Genomic DNA, 21,088 nt, shown 5'->3' with positions numbered 1-21,088 from the left:
GAGAACCATGGCTCTAGAAAATGGAGGAGGAAAGATACTCATTTTAAGGACCACAGACACATGAGTTCCCTCCATCCTCCCTTTCACTCCCCTCCCTTTCTTGTTTCTTTCCTTCCTTCTTTGTCCGACATTTGTTATCAGAGCACAGGGTCTGGGCTGGGCTGGGCCCAGATGGTCGTTGGCTGTCACGGCCCCAGCCGGTGCTGTGACGACGTGAAGGGGTCCGTGTGAGTCAGGCTGCCGGGGCAGGGAAAGTACCACGTTCTGGGCGGGAGCCCAGGGCACTGTGCAAAGCCAGGGCAGCCTTCCCCTGGGCTCGGGAGGTCCCCAGGCAGCAGGACACTGGATGAGGAGCTGGTCTTCGGAGAGGAACCTGATAAAGGGGCATTGTGACAACCCGATGGATATGCCAGGAGACGCCCGTGCAGAGGCACAGCTCCAAGAGGAATATCAGACCTGGGTGTCTTCCCTGGAATTTGATCTGACCCCAGGGCATTGCTTTCCCTTCTCTAGACCTACTTCTTCAACCACGAAATGGGGCTAATAGGACGCGTGCTGCTGGGCTGAGGGGTTCATACGAGACAATATCACGGGAATCCTTGGTAACTGGTACCCGTCTCCTCCGCAGCCAAGGGCTAGCCCCCAGGTTCTGAGATTCTTTCTAGTAACGTGCATGACGTAATTCTAAAACTCTTCAAAATTTACATCCACTTTGGTTCGGGCCATAGATTGTGGTTCTTAGTTCTGTAAGGCGGCTGCTGTCATTGGTTTGTGCCAGTTTCACCTTGTGAGCTGCCAACTCCCCAACCAAGCAAAACACAGGACTCCCTCCCTGCACTTGGCGGTCCCGTCTGTACCCCGGGGAGGCCCACTCAGAAAGGGTGCTCCTTGGGCTGGGGAGGCACGTGGTACCCTCACAGCTACCTGCCACGCTCCATGGAGGCAGCCTCTGATGTGAAAACCCCTTCCTTGCAGCAGTGAGAGGAGGAGTGTGACCACGCCCCTCACCGCGCTGGGTGAGCTCCAGGAAAGGCTGGGTTTCCGGCCCTGGAACTCTGCTCCTGACTTTGGGAGCTTTCTGCTGTTAAAACGGTCCCTCCAGCCCATGGAGATGTTGTCATGGGTGTAACCTTCTTGTAAGTCCCTCATGAGAGGGGATTTGCGTTCTCAATCAACCTCTGTATCTCAGAAGATGCCTGGCTGCCCTAATGAGGTTCTAGGGGTGAGCATGGCCATGTGTGGCCAGCAGCTAATCTCCTTCAACGCAGTGCGGGTTCTGCCCTGAATTCTTGGCCAGTATCATCTCATGCATTTAATTTGGGGGTGGGAGGAAGTATTGAATGCAGATGACAAACACCTATATCTGTAAGAAATTAGAATTCTTTAAAGTAGATAATTCTCGTAAATGCAAATCAAACGAACCAATAAACTTATGAAAAGATGCTCAGAATTATTAATAGGGACTTACAAATTAAAGTGACACTGAGATGCTACGGCTTACCCATCAGAGTGGCTAAAATGGAAATGGTTCCATTTGTAAAAGAACAGTGTTAACCCCCACACACACGTGAACGTGGCAGGGTTTCTTAACTTTGGCGTCACTGACATTTGGAGCCTGATTTTTTTTTTTTTTTTTTTTTTTAGTGAATGAGGCAATTTATTAACCCAGCATCATTTCATGTAACGTTTCTTGTTGGCAGCTGCCACCTGTCCAGCGATTCTGTCCAAATCTCTGCGTCCTGGATGTGTCAGTTTGCAGCCCCCATCCATCTTGGCCCTTTTCCACCATTTTCAGCCCCTCCAGGGCTTGGAGGACCTGGCAGGCCATGCTTTTGGAGGCTGTGCTGAAGTGTCTGCATGCTGATGCCCCCCACAAATCTGGGTCCGGGAGCCGCCCCCAGTGCCACCCCGGAGATACAGGTGCCAGGCTGTGGGAGCAGCTCGTGCCTAGAGCCGGTTCTCATCACAGGGAGCAGGCTCCTCAGGCGTGGCCAGCTTGGCAGCGTCCCCCCATTCAGGACCTTTCAGCTTCCCCGACTTTCTGAGGAAGCTGCCAGAGCTCTGACGAACTCCCGCTGGATCACGTCTTTTACAGTAACTCCAGGCATGGTCTGGCCGCCGCGCTGCCAGCCAGCAGGAAGCGGGTGTGTGTGGATAATTCGTTATCACAGGGGCTGTCCTCATGTTGTGGGATGTGGAGCTGCGTCTCTGGCCTCTATCCACTGGATGGCAGTAACACCCCCGCCCCTGCCGCCAATTGTGAGGACTCGAGATGACATTGCTGAGGGTCCACGGGGCAAATCAGCCCCACCTCACTGAGAACCACTTGGTATACAGGTGAACATTTATAGCTGCATGTGCTTTTATGAACAATTATTTAATCATCATTTTATAGATAAAGAAACTGAGGCCAGGAGGCCAAGTAACCATCAGCTGAGGACCCGAGATCCAAGAGGGGTCTGATTTCACAGTTTCTTGCCTCAAACACAGCCACGCGGCTCAACCACATTCTTGAGGCTTGACGGGTTGAATGTCCCGGGACTTCAAGTCCGTGTGTCCAGGCCAGAACCACGGGTCAGGGAAGGAGAGCCGAGGCCTGTGGTGTCTGAGCCTGTCACATGCGAGGCCATGGCCCCGGGGCTGGCTGGGCTCCCCGAGATGACTGTGCTGAGCCGCCGGTCCAGAAAGCAGCAGCCAGCGGGGCCGCCAGACCTCTGAGCAGGGCTGACCGCCACTTGCAAAGAAAGGCCTAGAGGCTGGAGCCAGGGTGGCCTCTGCTGTGTTCGGGGAGGGAGGTGGAGGAGCTGGGGTGGGAGCCTGGGGACGACTGTGATGACCAGACTTCTGGTTCTTTCTTATTTCCCTCCCTTCTGGCCTCTGAGCGTACAAGTGCCTTTCACTCTCCTCCCCACCCTGCCCTCTCCCCAAAGCCCTGACAGCCAGCTGGGCAGGCCCTACCTGGAGTGGTGGGTGGCAGTGGGTGGGGGGAGGGTTACAGGCTCACATGCCGCCTGACAGGTTCCTCAGCCTTTGGCCATTTCACGATGGGCTGAATTTCCTGTTGGCTTGTCTGTTTGGGGCACTAGACTGGGAGATCAGTGCGGGCAGGGCCTGTGTGGTTCCTGCACCTCGGGGCCTGGTGCAGTGGGCGTCCAGGCCGGCTGGGTGCAGGACGAGGGAAGGAGGGGCACGGTTAGGATTTTTTGCTTGGAAGGTGCCTTCCAGGCCCCTGAGCCCAGACTCCATTTCTAAACTTGCTCAAGGTCTGAGCAGCTCCAATGACACCCAAGCCCAGCCCAGGTAAGCGAGGTGCTCAGCCCTGTCCCCTGGGACCAGGTCCTGGCCTTTCCCTGGGCCCGTGAACAAGCCAGAGCTGTGAACCCTGCAGAGCTGAGCTCCTCACTTGACCTCTCATGGCAGGAGAGGTGCTGCTTCAATGACCTGAGGCCCAGTCCTCGCTCCAAGCTGGGCTTTTTAAATGGAAACTTTTCAGAGCTGCTTCTAGAAGCACTCGCTGGTGCTGTCCCCTCCTCTGGCGCCTGCAGGCACCCTGTTGATAGCACTTGCAAGCTGAACAAGCTGTTCCCCTCAAGCGCTGGGCTGGGAGGCAGCTGCGAGCTTCCCGCTTCCTGGCCAGAACACCCCCACCTTTCTCGGCTGCAGCCCCAGGGAGAGCTGATCAAGGCGCCCTCTGAACCCCGCTCCATCCTCGCAGACACCTGTTGTGGCTTTATCACATACTTGCACCCCTGCTTTTGGGGGGCAGGAATCAGACCTGATGTTCACGACCCACTTGCTGAGAAGCCATCACACCAGCAGGAAAGGACGGTGGCTGTGACTTGGCACAATTTCGCGCCTGTTCTAAATTGGTGGTTCTCAACCCTGCTCGCGTTACTCTGCTAGGGTGCTTCTGATGCCCAGGCTACATCCCAGGCCCATTTAATCAGACTCTCTGGGACACGGGTGCTGGAATCAGTCTTGATACAGGCTCCAGTCTTCATACTGGCTTTATACTGGTGGCTCCAACGCGCAGAGTTGAGAAACTCTGTTCTAAGTGGTCCTCGGCAAAAGGTGGGCTTGCTTGTCCTTGCCTGTCCCCAGCTCAGGATGTAAACAAGGGTCACCAGGCCCCCACCAGGTCTACACATGGTGTAGAAATGTCAGCATTTTGGACTGCGGCGATTTTGGAGCTTGTGACCGAGCCCTGTGCAGGGGAGGCAGGAGAGAGAAAGCCGCACTAGGCTTGGGGAACCGCAGAGGGCCCGGCACGGGACTCCTGTGCTGACGCCGAGCCCTGGGGCCGGAGAACCACGTGCTCATTTTCTAACAGGTACCTTGTGACCTCCTCTGAGGATCCTCTCCCACCACTCTAGCATGCGTGGAAATCATCAGGTAGTGAACTGTCCCTTTAAATCCGAGAACACACATCATAACGTGGGGTGCAGGGGTCCATCCTGACCCTTCTCCCTGCGCCCCTGAGAAGCTGTCCACAGCCCTCTGTACCTAAGCCCGGTGAACCCTGTTTCTGTCAGGTTTCCCCCAGCACGGGCACAGGCTGCCCAGGCTGGCCCCACCACCTGTCAGAGAGAACAGCGTGCTCACTCTCCCCAGGTGAGGCCGCCCTTCCCAGCCCAGACACACACACCTCCTTCCCGCGGGCTTCGGCTCTCCTGGCCTCAGGGCCAGAAGCTGGCTGCGGAAGGAGGCCACCGTGGGAGCAGGCTAGAGTCAGAGGGGGAGGCTGCCAGGGCTGAGCTCTCCCACCATGTCCTCTGCCAAAAAAACAGGAACTTGAGACACGACTGTCCTGAGAAGTTCCAGTCCTGGGCCCTCAAATCACAAATGTAGAAACCACGAACCAAGAGCAAAACCAAAAAGTCCCAAGTCTTTCGAATTTTTTTCCTCCCAACAGCTAGCTCCAGTGACGTTTATTACACAGCCTGAGCTGGAATAACATTAGACAAAAATAGAAACAGCCTCTGATTTTACAAAGCCTCGGTACAGGTCCTCTGACTTTTCTCTTCACGCTGGGGCCCCTGGCTGCTGGTGCCAGAGGTCAGGGGAGGCCGGACCACCCCGGACAGGGCAGAGCCTGCAGAGAGGGACTCAGGCCTCAAAGCTGGGCTGCGAGCAGAGCCAGGCAACTTGTGCCAACAGCGCAGCCCGGCTGGTGGCTCGGGGCTTACGTGCCGAGGTGAGCTGCTGGGGCCCTGACTCGGGGCCGATCTGCTCTAGAAGGACACATAGTCACGTGCCAGCAGAGCCAGGACTCTGGCCCAGGCACAGAGGGTGGGTGAGGAGGGGTCTCTGCCACCTTTGCTTGGTCCAGAGAAAGGGCCTTGGGCGGAGACTCCTTGGGACCTCCGACCCCAGGGACTGGTGCAGCCAGGAGGGGTGGGCTGTCGGGCAGTGCCGCTCCTGCTTGTCGTGACCCCCAGGAGTCCTGCCTGTAGTCACCGGCTGCTCACAGCAAAGAGACCTCACCTCCCTACCCTGGAGGGACCATGGATGTCACCTCCGAGGCTCACTGCAGCCCAGGGGGAGGTCCGGCCACCTCAGAGGGACTCAAGGGACTTGGTTGGGGGCCTGGTGACCCCTGTTGACATCCTGAGCTGGACAGGCGAGGACGAGCAACATAGCCACTTCCCAAGCGAGGCTGGTCCAGCTGCTTCTCGGACCCCAGGGTCACCGCTGTGCTCCGCACCCTTGCCAGGGACTGCCCGGGATTCTGGTCTCTCCCGCCTCCGGGTTCTCTCAGGTGACGGGCTGGCCAGGTGCACGGCGCGCAGGGGCCACTATCTCAGGGGCTGCTTGAGCTCGAACAGGCCCGTCCCGCCCTTGACGACTTTCCCAACCACGAGGCAGGCTGACGGGGACCTCAGCTCGTCATGGGATCCTGGGAGAGACACAAGGGCGCCTGTTAGGTGGCTGAGGCAGAAACTGGGCATGATATTGCGGGTGGGGGAGCTCAACACTGAGGCTGGGCGGATGGGGTGTCTCCGAGGCCACGAGGAGTGGTCCTGAGGCTCGGAGTCTGATGGGAAGGAGGCACCACTGCTTCTCCGTTTCAAAGAGAGGAAGACCCTCCCACTTTCCTTCCAAAGGCAGAGGCAGCTCTCCCGCCTGCTGCCTGCCCTCCCCAGCTGCTCCGGGCAGTGAGAGTCCAAGATCTCCCCCGCATGCAGAGCATGTGGAAAGGCGCCCAAGCAGATTCAAGAGAGGGCACCTGCCCACGACTGACCCATCATGGTGGCCTGCTTCAGAAACTGGAAGCTGGTTTCAAACGTCATCTGCTGCAAAGGGGACGAGTTCGACCGGATCCCAAAGCGATTCAGTGGCTTGTAAACACCCTCGAAGCACATGTAGTCAGCGACCAGGGAGAGGTGGCGGGGGTCGACAGCGATGCCTGTCACACGGGCGACAGCAGGAAGGGTTAAGCAGGGACGAGGGGTCGGCTGGAGCAGCCCCCCTGACAGGTCAGCGCATGGGCTTGTCAGACCCCAGGGCTCCCCTCCCGGCTCTCGCACCCCTGACCTCGGCTGGGCAGCCCTCCCTCCCTGGTCACCGTGACTACATCTTGCCCTCTGCTGCCATCCCGCAGTGCAGGGAGCAGCCTTGCAGGGCGTGAGAACCTCACAGCATTGCCTGCACTTGGGAACTGGAACCTTGCAGGCAGCGGGCGGAAGCAGAAGCTCCCCCCAAGCCATGGTCCCCTACAGACGCAAAGCTCACTGCGCCTGCACTGCCGCTGCCGGAGGAGCTGGCCCAACACCCCTGGGCCTCTGGAGCGCTGCCCGTAGCTCTCACCGTACACGGCGAACACGTCCTTGATCTCCTTCTCGATCACCCGCAGTGCGGCCTCGATGCCGTACGTGCTGGCCATCGCGTGGATGTCGTTGGAATAGAGGCGGCGCAAATCCAGCACCTGGGGGAGGCGGGAGGGGTGGGTTTGGAGGGCCTGGCCTTGTGCCCCCTCCCGCAGGCGTGTCCCATCCCTGGGCTGTGCTCGCTCTTGGTCTGGCCATCGAGCACAGCTGAGGACAGAGTGGTCGCCAGGTGGCCCAGGATGAGCAAAAGGGAACAGTGTGGGCAAAGCTGCCAACAGCACGCTGGCCGGGACCTGGGATCTGTCTCGTCATCACCGGAGACGGGAGATGACTTGGTACCTGCTTTAGAGTCAACAGGAAGAAAGGGGTTTGTTTGTGTATTACTGGAAAGACCTGTTTCCTGCGATGGAGGTCTCCCTTGGCAGGTGAGGAAAATTCCCCTGCAGAGAGAAGCGCCTTGCCTGGGAGAGCGGAGCAGAGACAGGCCAGTTCCACAGGGGCGAGACAGGCCTCGTCAGAGGCCTGAGGCTCCAGTTCAGCCGTCTTGGGGGCCCACGGCGGCTCTGTGCTATGGCAGGTCACCCCACAGGAGACAGTGGAGACAGCCTGCCTGGCCTTGTTTAAACGAATCCCACGAGCGTGTGACACAGAGCTCGCCCCGTCAGTGGCTGCCTCTCAGGAGACGAGGCCTTCCTGCTCTGTCCTCTGGGGGAGCACTTGGTGAAAGGCTCTCGGGCAGGAGGGCCTTGCCGGCTCTGTGCAGACAAGGGCAGAGTGGGCTGGAGGGGTCCCAGCTCCTCAGAAGTCTGGGGGCAACTCGTGCCCAGGGCCTGAGAGCATCTCAGAAGGAGGAGGCAGTCGAGAGCGCAGTGGAAAGGACAGTGCGGAGCCACAGCTGGGGTAGGAGTGCACAGGCCCCCGCCAGCCTCGGGTGTTGGGGGCCGGGTCTGGGCCACCTCTGTGCCCAGGGCCTCCTTTACCGGACAAAGTGAGCAGCTCCCAGGCCAGCAACTCAGCAAACTATTTCTTATAAATCTACTCCGGGAAGATTTTCACTTCAAGAAAAAGAAACTATACTCAAATTAATTGAGGAAACTCTGGGTTTGGTAAAGTGAAGCAGGTTTCTGCACTGCAAGCCTTAACCGGGCTCTCGTGCATCGGGGATCCCAGGAGGTGGGCCAGGGAATGCGAACTTGGCTTGGGGACACTGGGCTGGAAGTGCGAACGGCCCAGGAAAGGCTGAGGTAGAGCGGCCCGAGCCTGAGGCACCTGGGGACCTGGACCGGCCAGCAGACGCCGCGGAGGGCCACGCACCTCGGCGTACTTGAACAGCTCCTGCAGGTTGATGCCCTCTGTGTTCAAGACAAGCTCCTTCTCGTTCTTGCTGTTGGTGGTTTCATTCAGGAGGCATCTCGTGATGCCCTTGGTTGCGTAGATGACGGCGTCCTGAGCCAAGGACACTACCAGGGAGCTCATGTCAAAGTTGACCTTCATGAGAGGAAGCTGCACTGTCACCTGCAAGAGGAGGGACAGCTGGGCGGGGGGATGGCCGCTCCCTGCCCGGGGAGATTTCTCCAGAGGCCCCTTAGGAAACACCTTGGCCGCAGGCAGAGGTCCTGCTGGGGTGAGCGGGCTGGTGCCTCTGGCATGTGAACCTCGGTGGCTTAATGACCACAGAGCAGCCACCTTCGGCCACTGGGATTGAAGACGGGAGCAACGTTTTCACAGATGTCAGCAAGAAAACGGTGAAAATCTAGCTCACTCAGCATCACCCCTGATGTCCTTTCGGTCACCACAAAGCATAATACAGGTCGTTCGGTGTGTGTCATCTTGGTCAATGACTCCTATCTACACTGCCATTTGGGAACCACCGAACTGGATCAAAGGAAAGGACAGAAAAACCGGTCTGTGTGCAGACGTCTAGGCCTGGAAACCACCGAGCCGTTCCGTGAGCGATGCGGCCTCGCAGCTGGTGACCAGGAGTGAGGATGGTGTAAGGAATGACGTGTCCCTGCTGCCTGACAGCCTGGATGGACGGTCATACCCGCGCTGCACTGGGCCCAGGGAGGCGACACACGTAGAAGTACCCACAGGCCCGGCGGTTCAGACCCATGCACGCTGTTCTTGACAGTCAGAGGGACCTGGTCTGCGAGGGGTTTGAAAGTCAAGTGTGCGGGTCCATGATCTGGGGTGGAGGGCCTGTGGATGCCACAGAACTCTTTGCGACCCGCCCTACCAGGCCCTCGACAGCCACCCCGGGCACAGACCTGGCACCACAGGCTGTTCTCGGTGTCGTACTGGTAGTCCTGCAGGAACGGGTGGCACTCGCGCACGGCCCGCACCCGCCGCTCCACCGCCTCGGCTCCCTGGGGCTCCCGGCTGCGGGGGGGCCTCCGGGGATGCGCCGGGCGGGCAGCAGGCAGCGAGTCCTCCTCAGGGCCCGAGGCCCCCTCCTCCTCCTCCTGCTCCGGGGCCTGGGGACCGCCTTCCCTGCGGACGTTCCCTTCCTCCTGCACGTCCTCCTCGTCCTCGTCCTCCTTGTCCTCTTCCTCCTCGCTCTCGTAATCCACCTGGTGGGGGATGGCGTGCAGGCTGGGTCACGTGGGCCCCCGCCATCTGTCTGGACTTGGCCTGAAGGGGCCACCTGCTCCGCAGGCCCCTTGGTCCCGGTGCCCCCTCCCCGGGGCCCAGCCCCGCTCCAGCTCTCCCCTGTGCACCCCCTCAGCCCCTCCGCACTGCCCTCTGTCCTGCAGCAGTCGGGACAGCAGAGGACTGGTAGGTGGGAGGGGAGGGAGGTATCACATTTTCATGGTAAAAACAGAAGGCAGCTGACTTCCTCTCCCTGCCAAAGGCCTCTGGGTCCTCAAATCTGATTCAAATGCAAGGATGGCCAGAACAAAGTGGCAGGCCGGGGCTGGCCCTGGCTCACTCGCTGCCCTGTGAATACCACCTTCTCCATTGAGTGGCGGGTTCCTGATGGGTTCCAGCATGTTGCAAAGGTGTGGCCTTAGGTGCGGGGGGTGACCCCTCAGGCGTGGTGGAGACGGGCTGGGACCACAGCCCCTTCACCTCAGCCACAGTCCCCTACCTCCTCCTCTTGCTTCTCCTTGCGTTTGGCGTCCGAGGCATCCGCGTCTCCCTCCTCAGCTTCGGCGTCCACAATGTGTCCCTCCTCCTCCTCACCCCCATCCTGCTCTCCCTGTGGTTTGGGGACAAGGAGGCAGAAGATGAGCTCTAATACCCAGTGCTTGGTGAGTCCATCTATCCACCCGCCAGCCTCTCCTCCCAACCATCGCCTGCTCTCCACACTCACCCATCCAGCCACCCGCCTGCCCGTCTACCCACCCACCCAGCACACAGCCACCTACCACCTTCCCAACTATCCCTCTGCGACCTGCCACCCTCCCTCCACCAGCACCCCCACCTCTGCATTCCATGCCTCCTTCTCTCCAGGCTAAATCTTTACATGCACCACTTGCAAAATCTTGCATTAAAAAAAAAAAGTGCCAAGGCTTTCCAAGGCATTGAAAGAAGATGGTGATAATATTGATCCAAATATTTTTATTCTGGGTGGAGATGAAGAGAAAGGGTTGTCTTGGTATTTTAAAACCCAAATATTTATACCTTCCTCCTGATCTCGGCTCCTAGTTTCTTATAGTCTCCTTCTCGGAGATTTAAGAATCAAGACTGGGCAGCCTTTCAAAGATATTCCAAGTCCACCCGCGCTTGAGTTAGCCACCTGGCGGACCCTGGGGAAGGAGACCTGGCGTTCTCTCTGTCTAGGCCAGGAAGTCATTTTACGGATGAAGAGACCCATCCCTCATTTAGGGATGAGGCCCAGAGAGAGAGAGGAGGTGACAGCTGAGGTCACCGAGCCAAGCAGGGGCAGGACCAGTCTTGGTCGCAGCCCTGCCCCAGCAGGGCACAGCCCCTCCAGCAGCTGGTCAGACGACACCCAGGGACCTGCCCCACCCGGCCTCGGGTCTCCTGGCAGATGAGGTATGACCATTCCTAGACTCCCTGGCATCCAATGTCTTTTCCCAGGCTCCTTCCTTTTTCGTCGCTGTAGCTCAATCTCCCTACTTCAAAATGCCTCTCTGGTCCCTGCCCAGTACTCTGTGGGCCTCAGTTCATCTGGCCTAGGTAGACCACAAACCGAGCAAATGAAACCAGAAAAAGAACTTCCAAAAGCCTAATGGGGACCATTGCTTTGAGTCTATCCTCAGGATAAAAACATCACTTAATGAAGGGTTCTTGAGAGCAGACAGATGGGTTACCTGGGCCCTCACCCAAGGCCCAGATGACCGTGCTGCCTGGCAGCCTCCCGTGCATGGCCCACCACACCCAAGAAGGAAACGTTGCTTCTTGGCTCTCTCAGAACAGCAATAAACGCTAAGCAAACAGATGGGCCAACACCAGGATGGGGCTTGAGGAGGACAGTCACAGAGCCTTCCCAGGGGGCAGACGCGGTGAGTCGCCACCCTCTGCACTTCCCAGCCTCGGACCCTCCCCGTGGGGCCCCGGGGACACGCTCACCCGACTCCTGTCCAACTCCCCAGCGTCGTCTAGATCCCGCTGGGTAGCTCTCCGCGTGTTTACGCTTCTGAAAGCTGACGCCTTATTATTCTTCTTTCTGATGGATTCCATCAAAATTTTAAAGAATCTAAAATGAGAAGAAAGCCATGCAGCCCCGTTCAGCACCAGCACCTCCACTCTCCCCTTACCGTGGGGGTAAGAAGCTCTGTCCAAGGACCTTGCACCCGTCTGAGGTGATGCTGGGGACGTTACACGTGAGACGGAGACCCGGCCTCTGCAGCCAGCTCGCTCTTTTCCCTCTTGCTGTTTCTGAATGCCACATGGCACATCAGGAAGAGCACTCACTACTCCATTCCCGGTGGGCCTGGACTCAGCAGGTGCCCTGCCACTCGCAGGGGCGTGGCCTCGATCAGCCCAGATGGTCTCCTAAGCTTTGTATTAACATGTATCATGTGATCTTGCTCTCGGGATCAGAGACAACCCCACGTCCGTCCGATACCTGTCACAGGGCCTGCATGGTGGCCGTCCAACGAGGGTGACAGAACTTGCAGGCGGTGAGGGAGCCCAGCCGGGACGGGGAACGCCCCCTGCCTGCTGTCTGCCACACCACGCACCTCCAGGAGGCGGCACTGCTCGGGCCTGCCGACTCCTGTCCTCTGACTCCTGTCCCCTCGGTGTGGGAGCCCCGCCAGTTCTTAGGGAACTAAGATGTGCAAGAGCTCATCAGAATCTCCAGGGCAGTGATAACTTACTTTGTGGCAGAAAATCATGTCGACAGGTTAGAACCAAACCAATGTAAAAGGACCGACCTGAGAAAGGGCCTGGGGGGTGGGGGGTGGTCTTTCCTGGCCCCTGGCCCCCTGCTCCTGGGTTAGCTAGTTTTCGCTCCCTCTGGGCCTTACCCTGGCCCCTGGCCCCCTGCTCCTTTCTTCATATAACCTCCGCTTGCCTGTCTTCCTCACCAAGCCCTAACAGCACACCAAGATGAACTGCTTTTAATCACATGAAGTACCGGTCCCTCCTCCGCCCAGCCAGCCACTCTCTGTTCCCTCAGCACCTATGATGTGCCCACCACGTGCCAGCCCCAGGGGGCAAAGCAAGGATGAAAAGACAGGCACTTAGAGCCTTAACTGGAGAAGCAGGCAAGTCACATGTTTACTGTTTTGTTCATTAAAAATCAAAGACTGCTCCTTTCCCGCCCCACTACTTTTTTTTTTTGTTTGTTTTTACTTTTTAAAGTTGTAGATGTTTTTGCTGAAGTTTCTGCCCTTGACAGAAAAAAAGGTCCTCACCCACCAATCCAGGCAGGAGCCTGGCCACCAGGCACTGGGGACAGGGATGAGGGGGCCAGGTCGGGGGAAGCCCGGCTTGTCCTTAGAAAGCCAGAGTCCAACTGGGAAGAGGGGGCAGAAGGGATGCTCCTGAAAGGACAGGCTCTGGTGCAGGTCTCATCCAGAGACAGAGACAGACGAGGACCCCGTCTGTACAGTGGGGCCACTCCCGCCGCACGGCCCAGCCCGCGGCGCAGACTGGAGGGGAGGAGACGAGCCAGACGGGGTGCGGAGCTCGGTCCGCCGCCGCGCACAGCTGCTCCTCGCCTCCCCTGCTGTGCGGCTGCCGCTCTGGCTCACCCAGCTCCTGGGCCTGTCCCCTGAGGGGCTATCACCCCTCTGAGGCTCTTCCCCGCAGCGTTTCAGGCCCCTCACAACTGGCCTCAGCCCCAAATATCCACCTGCTTCCACCCACCCCCGTGCATCCTTTGGGCTTTTGCTCAAGCCACGTGCTCTGCCAGCCACTCCCCAAGCCTCCCCTCGACCTGCCAGTGCTGCACCCGCCCCCCACTGCTGGCTCTCAGTGCAGGTGTGACCCAAGAGACCTATCTTCATCTCCCAGGTGGGCATCCTTCCCACCCTGCCTGCCTCTTCTGGTGAACAGGACTGGTGCAGACCATGGCAGAAGGTGAGGAAGGAGAATAAGCCCCTGGCTGGTAAGTGGCAGGCCTGCTACCAGTGCGCCAGGGCTCTCCTGGGGGTGCGAGGAGGCTGCCCTTCTGCGATTCTGCCCAGAGCCAGGGAACCGGGGGCCCACAGTGACTGCTGTGTGAAGGTGGTGCTGTTTGTCACAAGGTGGCAACTGAGAGGGAACCGGAGGGGTAGCTGCAGAGAAACCTCCCTCCCACATAATTACCAACAGGGAACATGACCCTGGGCTGTTTCCCAAAGTGCCTGCCAACCGCTCCACCACCTGCGGTTTGCAGTCAGACTCACAGGAGCTCTGCCGGCAGACTGCCAACGCGGCCGCCCGGAACTCACACCCCCACTGCCGGAGGGGTGCTCTTTCCGCCTCCCCGCCCCGGCCCACCTTCCAGGTAGTTCACACCAATAGCCAAAGGGGTGAGGGCCAGTGCTGAGAGCCAGGGGACCTTCACAGCTTATGTCTTCAGCTAGGGACACGCTTCTGTGTCTTTTTTTTTTTCCCCTCCAGTCTACGTCAAAATAGTCTCATGATCCCACAGCTGGGTTGAAAGAAGGGAAGAAAGAGAGGGAGAAGGGGAAGAGAGAGAACAGGAGGTGGGAGGGAGGAGCAGAAGGGGGAAGAGAAGGGAGAAAGGAAAAAGCAGCAGCTTCTTGGGGGGAGGGTCCCTCTTCTGAGGGCACACCCCCCGCCAGGGTCTGTAAGGGGCCTGCGTGGCTGCTTCGCTGCCCAGCCCTGGCAAAGGTCGCCCAGCCACACCCACTTCACCTCCCGCCCCGTCTCCAGCCCACTCTGCCAAGGTCACAGAGTAGCTCCTCCAAGGGCACATGCACACGGCTATGTTTATCACAGCTTTTCAAGTGCACAAGCAAAAGACAAAGTAGGAGCTGAGTAAGTATTTCGCCACTGGGAAGAAGCCAGGGCTCTCGGAGAAGAAACTGTTTTAAAGCGATGGGTTTTCAATTCTCCAGGATAACGTAAATAAAAGGACTCCAAGCACCGCCTGGCGCGCGCCTCAGGCCGACCTACCTGCGTGGCAGGCCTGAACCTAAGATGGAGAGAAGTGGGGCAGGTCATCCCACTCCGCCTGCTCTCGAAAATTCCCAAGGGGCCCCGTGATCCTGATCCCCGTTTCTCAGAAAAGGGCTGCCTGCCTGGCCAGCACAGACACGAGGCACGCTGGGAGTTACGCTCCTCCCGGTTAATTAAGGAGCCGGCAGGCTGGGGCCCAGGCGGGTCTCCTGAGAGGTGGCCCAGCACCACGAGAGCCGCCTGGCAAAATGAGCCTCCTCCACGCAGGCGAGGGGCAGGCAGTGCAGGTGCTCCCTGTGGCCCAGCCAGCTCCACCTGCCCACCCTCGTCCAACGGGCTGAGCTCACCGACCGTAATAGCCGCCATTCTAAATGCCACCTGCTTAGAGGGCCCGTGGCAGAACCGTCCCTCCCTCCGGGCCACGCTGCCCCTCCCAGCCCCGCCATGACTGGACTGTAGGTGGCCATCACTCAGTAGAGGTTTGCGGGATGACTGAGGACAGAGGATGTTCTGCCTCGACTCTCCCATCAGCTACTTCAGAGCAGCTCCGGAAGACCCAAGGGCTGGTCCAGACTAGAGGCAGTGGTTAGTGGTCCGTGGCCAAATCCTACCGACATACGGGATCTACCTGGGCCTTGCCAGTCTTTCAAAGAGATATGAATTAATTGCTGATGCTTAAAAATTAGAGAAGACTTATTTATAAAAAGCAAAAGCAAGTAATCAAACAACCAAAGGCAGAAAAAAAGAGAGGGAGCTTTCTTCTTTTTTTTGAATCAGAAGATCTGGCCACCCCGGCCCATACTCCTGCCCCCTCGAGACAGGTGTCACACCTCCCAGCCTGCCAGGGGCTCCAACCTGCCTCACCGGCCCTATTACCTGCCGGCCCCACAGCCACTGGTCTGCGCTCCGCACCCAGGGTCGGCTGGCAAGTCAGACGTGATTTGCTGATGCTTCTGGGCTCGCCCCAGCCCCCGTGTGACCCCCACCCCCAACTCCTGGACGCTCAGCATTGGGCCTGTGTTTTCTGATGTCTAACAGCAACCTGAACTTGAAAAAGTGGAAGTTCATTTTCCCTACCAGCAGGGAACCAGAATTTCTCTGTGGGAAGCTGGAGGTGGCCCCAGTTATAGAACTGGCGTTTACAGGCAGCATCCATCAGTCAGTCCACTGCTCATTCCCAGCAAAATATAAAAGTATCAGGGAACACATGTCAAAAACGGACCCCAGACCACGTGCGGGTCTGACATCACAGAGCATCACTGTGACAGGGCTCCATCCTCTTTATGGTACACGGACCTCCACCTCCTGAAGCCTGCAAACCCGAGTAGACAGGACTCATCAACCAGCAGAACAGGGTGCAGGGAGGGGTATGCAGTTGATGCAGTCACACCCACAAGCCAGATTAGGGGTGAGCTCTCCAGATTCAGCTGCAGGGTTTCCCTAAACACTTCCCTTGAAGGACTCCTTTGGGCAGATGTGCCCCATCTCCGGGAGTCCTGTGACCAGGAGCCCTCCAGGTCAATGAGAATGAAACAACAAACATGGCCTGAGTCCCGACCTTGTTTCCATGAAGTGCAGGATGTCCTCGGGTCTCAGGCACTTCTCCTGCTGGTAATACACGTGAGGCAGGAACTGGAAACGCAGCTGGTACACCCGGAACTTGCTCTGTTTCTCCCCCATAGAGAAAGACTCCTGGACATCAATCTTCTCCAACACCTAGAGCCAGAGAGACAGACAAAACCCAACTCGCCCGATGCTTGGGACTGAGCATTACAAGCGGGTTATGGGAAACCCAAGGATCTGGGGGGACAGGGGCTGGGGAACCAAAGGCCGAAACCCCAAAGAAACCCCAGTGAGCTCTGCTGGTTGGGACCCCCAGCCTGTAGGTCACACCTCCAGAGAATGGCCTGAGGCTGAGGGGCAGGCAGAGGCACCCGTGGGGCTGGTAAGCTAACCCAGGAAGTGTCTTTGTTTTTAAGGCACAGAAGAATGCCAATTACTTTCAAAGCTTCCTGATCCATCCCTGCTCAGCCCCTGGCAGAGAAAGCCTCCCTCTCGTTGGTGGAGTCTGAGCCCAAGGTCTGAGCAGCTACTGAAGACTGCTCTTCCCGGAAGGGAGGACGGGAGGACGCAGGGAATGCCTGCAGCCGGGCCCCCGGGGGACAGTTACCTCCCCGAGGCACACCCTGGTGAGCTGCTTCTTCAGGCTTTTCACTTTCTTCAGTGCTTTCTTGGTGTTGAGCACAGGCACGCTCATCATGGGCGTCTTGATGTTGGCGCTGGCCACCATGAGAATCTCCCTCAACCTGTCCCAGAACGAGGACACATCTGATCGTAAGAGGCACCTGGATTCTCTCTTTGCATGAGGCCTTTCTCATGAAGATGCCACAGTTCTGGGATCTGAGAGAGAGACCCTGGGATCTCGCAGGGAAGTATGCCGGATCAGGCAGTCTCAGCTCTGGCCCCGTGAGTGACAGCAAGGGACTCTGCTGTCACTTTCCCCCACGGGAGGATGTGCTCCTCAAGGTCAGGCTGTGTCATTCCTGCTTCCTATCACCCATGCCTCAAATGCAGCGCGGGAACGCTGAGAGCTTACCCAAAGAACGAGAGATGCACGGAGGGAACGGGCACCTGCAGCCTCCCATTCAGCGCAGGGACCCTGCCGCGGGCCTCGGCCGCGAGCCCAGTCAGCCCGCGCGGGCTGGATGCAAGCGGGCCCTGCCCTCCTCCTTCCCAGACCCTGAGGTTGAGGAAGCCGATGACCCCGAGGCCACTCTGCTAGAAAGTGGCAGAGCCACACAGGTGAGTCTGACCCCTGTTCTTTCCTCTCGTCCAGCAGCCATCGACCTGCAGGGTGCGTGCTTTTACCTGAAGGGCCAGGGCCACTGTGGGTCCTGTTCTAGGTGAACGGTGCCGCAGGAGTTGGGCAACCATGGCCTGACCCTAGAAGTGTGCAGGTTCACAAGCATCCCAGGTGACTTGGATACAGGAGTTGGCAGAGAGAGAGATGGAGACTCTAAGAGGCGTGGGGCGTGGATCTAGCCACAGAAACCAGTCGGGCTCTGGAAATTCCAACCCTGATCCCTACTTTGATGAGACCCTCTCTCACTCTCTCTCAAACACACACACACCCCCTCTCTCTAATTAAACTCCTTCCCCAGGAGTGGGCTACGACAGACCCCACCCTGTGCACGCTCGCAGCCCCGCACCTTGGAATGCCCAGGGTGACGTTCATCTCGCCTCTGCCGGCAAAGTGGAAGGTGTTCAGGGTCATCTGTGTGGAGGGCTCCCCAATGCTCTGGGCGGCCAGCAGGCCCACGGCCTCACCCGGGTCGCACAGCGAGCGCTGCCATTTCAGCTGCAGGAGGGTCCTCAACCTGGAGATGGGGCAGGGGACAGCAGGGGTCAGGGGCACAGACACCACCTGCCTTTCAGGAGCTGCCGACGCCACCCATAAGCCAGGTGCATGGACCTGTTACCTCTCCCTCTTTCTGGGCTTGTTTTTCTAGGCACATGGTCCTTATCATCCTTAAATTCCTGCCAGCGACCCGAAATCACGCAGCACAGAGCCCAGCTGGGTGGCTGCAGCTCTAGCTGTCCGGGCTCGGACAGTTTACGTTTCCCCTGAGAATGTCAATGGAACTTCTGAGCTTACCATTCATATTTGCTTTTGTTAATTCATTTTTCCCCATTAGCTGTGACAGCTTGGAGAGGGCTTAAACCTCTCTCTACGCAAAACAGGAAGAGGTTCACAAAGCAATTACAGAGATTCGGGGGTGGGGGGAGTAGAAACCGAGTGCTAATTCTCTCAGTTAGCGCAAATGGCTGCAGGCCATGGTGGAAGTACCCGAGCGCCACAATTCTGTAATTTGCAAACTGTTCTTCCCGTGAAAGCCAGCCCTTTTAGAGCAGCCACAGAACCCTGCATTACCCCAGCGCCCGGGACAAGGAGGGGGCTCAACAAATGGAGACTACACGACGTAATGTGTGAACGCAGAAAAACGTAATAAAACTGCTGTGCAAGTTCTTCTCAAGAAAAGTCAGGCCTTTTGCTAACCTGATGTGTCTCTTCTCCCCATTACTTCAAACCAGTGAGGTTGGGCTCTGTGTTAGCATTCCCGATAGGAAAAATCTTTAAATACTTCCAGAACTTTGGAGTTGCACCCAGAGACTGCTGCCTGCAAACAAGTCCCCTGCAAAAGAGCCACTGAGGCAGACCCACCGTCTTGGCCCTCTGAGCCCAAGTGATACTCCCTGGGGCTATGCTCTCCCACAGCTGGAGGGAGGGCCAGCATGGTCCTTCTGAAGGGGAATGGTGGTGGGGAGGGTAGAGCTCAGTGGCAGAGCACATGCTTAGCGTGCACAAGGTCCTGAGTTCAATCCCCAGTACCTCCATTAAAAATTAATAATAGTAAACAGCAGTAACCTGAGCTGCAGGGAGGCAGGTGAAGGGGGCTGGGTGGGGGGCGGGATCAGGGCCTTGCTCTTTTCAGGGAAAGCCCTGTTGGCAGCTAGGTCACAAGCTAGGCATGATTAACTCTGCAAATCTCTGAGGCCTGGGGGGAGAAACCACATTAAAGAGTGAAAAGAGAGCCCTGTTGCTCCCCTCGGGGCCCTCCACCCAAGTGTTTGTCTTGGCTCATCTTTCCCCGCAGCCCCACTCCCCGGACCTCAGCCTCTCCACGCACCCCGCTGGGTTTCCCCAGGTGCAGGACAAACAGCCAGGCTTCAGCACATGGCCTCCGTCTTCGGTGCTGCAGGCCAGGCTGAGCGAGCTGAACGGGCAGGATCCCCTGACAACCGCTCTGAGACCAACGCCCGGTGGGCATTCCTCGGGGGCACTTTTGATGTTCTAAGCCGTCGAGGCTCAGTGCTGGTCTACACCTGGCTGCCCACCTGCCTAGACCACACGACTTTTTCCTGTTTTACTTTTTTGTAAACAAGTCCAAGTAGAGGGCTCCAAGTGGTCCTTCTTCCTCGAGGCTTTGAAACCCAAAGCTCAAAGGATTGCTGGAATAATCACATCCAACCCTTAATGAGAGGCTGAAACACAGTTTCATGGGCAGGGAATGACTTGCCCCAGGTCACCGAGTTGGCAGCACTGAATGGTGACTAGATTCCCTGACTGTCACTTAACCACACCCATCACACCAAACTCAAGGGAGAGGTCCTTTGTGGGAGCCTCTGTCCAGCAGTGCACTCCTCTCTGTGTTGGCCCAGATGAGGGGGGTGCATCCCTGCCTACCTGCTGTCATCTGTCCTGGAGCCCTCAGTGTCTGCAAGGGACCCTCTGTTTCACTTCCCTCCCTCTGGCTGGAGCCTTGAACCCAGGAGGCGGCCGGTGTGGGTACGGTCGGGCCTGAGAAGCAGATCCTTCCCCTGCACAGGCTGTGCGACAAATCAACGTCATTACCTGTCGAGAGAGAGCTCTGACTTCTCGTAACTCTTCTCTGCTTGAGCTGCCCACTCGTGACTGTAGTCATCCACCTTCTTTTCAAAGGTTTCTGACACTGACGCGAAGTAGATGTCTGGGCGCCAGACGGAGAGACTGGGGTCAGGACAAGGAGCTGCCTTCTTTTGGTATTTCCTTCGGCTTTGCTCATCTAACTCGCTCCACATCCTCAACATCTGAAACGGAGAGCAGGCCTCAGCTGCACTGGAGGACACCAGGAATGGGCTTCTCTTCCTGGACACCCAGCACAGCACAAGGAGGGGCAAAGGCTCTGGCTCCAAACGAGTGGGGGAAAGAGACAGAAACCTGGCTGCAACTCGAGAACCGTCTCAATATCTAAAAAAGGTGAAGCCGAATCCATCCCAAGGCTCACTGCTTGATCACGACTCTATGAGCAATCCGTTCTGGCCAGTAAGGTACTGTCCAGGCTGAGATTCTTGTAGAGTGAAACAGGGCACTATTAATAATAATTCTGGGATGAGACACAAACCCGGGGCTGTCCCGGGCCAAGCAGGACACAGTCACCAGGAGCCAGGTGACTGGCTGGATTCCTGTTTGTCCCCCACTCAGGCCTTCACACACTCGATGCCCCAGAGCTGCTTCCTCTGCCTCCAGGCTCCCAGCTGTGTCTGGCTGACGGGAGGTCCCAGAAGCAGAAAGGGAAGCGGGAGGAGAGTGAGGCTGGGCACTCATCCCCCAGCCTCTCTAAGGAGCCTCTGAGTAGCCCCAGCCTCTCTCCTGAGGGCTCCTGTCAGGTGGCCTCGGTCCGTGGTGGTGACCACTCCCCGTTCCTTCATGTCCAGTCGGGGTGGGCGGTGGAGAACCCCAGTCAGTTTCCTGAAACCCTGCCCACACCTTTGTAAGGGTTCCCCTCCTTAAATTCCTGTTTGAGGGCCATCTGTTTCCTGACTGGCAGTGAATGAAGCCAGATTTCATTACTGTCCCTTCCATTGTGGAAGTGCTCCCCCATCCCCGCCAGCCCTGACTGACCCCCCACCGTCCCCCCAGGATCACCTGGTGAGTCTCGGGGCTGCGGCCATTCTGGTTTGCACCCTCGAGGTTCAAAGCTTTCACAGCTGCCTGAATTTTCTGGGAATAATTCAGGAAGGCGCCCTTTCGCAGCAGGCTGTTGGAATGCTTGCTTTGCCATTTTTTGATGGCTCTGAAGTGGCGGAGGGCTTTCTGGGGATCTGCTCTGGACAAAACTTCACGGAGATGCTTCGATTTCATTATCACCTAAGCAAACCAACCACACCCAAGAACGAAG

At 57.8% G+C, this 21,088-nt stretch overlaps 1 protein-coding gene and 1 pseudogene across 3 annotated transcripts in view; both read right to left on the bottom strand.

Annotated features, from left to right (window-relative positions):
* Positions 1-556: 556 nt before the first annotated feature.
* LOC141575497 (small ribosomal subunit protein eS19 pseudogene) lies at positions 557-4,720 on the bottom strand (annotated as a pseudogene).
* Positions 4,721-4,900: 180 nt separating this feature from the next.
* The window catches only part of POLR1A (RNA polymerase I subunit A), a 60,072-nt gene continuing 43,884 nt past the window's right edge, over positions 4,901-21,088 (bottom strand). For 2 of the 3 annotated variants that reach the window (XM_074354839.1, XM_074354841.1), the window contains 12 exons: positions 20,836-21,057; positions 19,783-19,997; positions 17,579-17,746; positions 16,540-16,675; positions 15,928-16,085; positions 11,364-11,490; positions 9,916-10,026; positions 9,095-9,397; positions 8,142-8,342; positions 6,808-6,925; positions 6,242-6,406; positions 4,901-5,896 (listed from right to left, as the gene is read on the bottom strand). In XM_074354839.1, the coding sequence (XP_074210940.1) occupies positions 5,796-5,896; positions 6,242-6,406; positions 6,808-6,925; positions 8,142-8,342; positions 9,095-9,397; positions 9,916-10,026; positions 11,364-11,490; positions 15,928-16,085; positions 16,540-16,675; positions 17,579-17,746; positions 19,783-19,997; positions 20,836-21,057 (2,025 nt within the window). In that variant the 3' untranslated portion in view covers positions 4,901-5,795. The remainder of the gene's footprint in view (positions 5,897-6,241; positions 6,407-6,807; positions 6,926-8,141; positions 8,343-9,094; positions 9,398-9,915; positions 10,027-11,363; positions 11,491-15,927; positions 16,086-16,539; positions 16,676-17,578; positions 17,747-19,782; positions 19,998-20,835; positions 21,058-21,088) is intronic. The other variant, XM_074354840.1, reaches the window with a different exon arrangement.

This window comes from Camelus bactrianus, chromosome 28 (genome assembly GCF_048773025.1).
Source record: "Camelus bactrianus isolate YW-2024 breed Bactrian camel chromosome 28, ASM4877302v1, whole genome shotgun sequence".
Lineage (NCBI taxonomy): Eukaryota > Metazoa > Chordata > Mammalia > Artiodactyla > Camelidae > Camelus > Camelus bactrianus.
The sequence above is the reverse complement of the archived record's forward strand: the minus strand, read 5'-3'. Positions and strand labels throughout refer to the sequence as shown.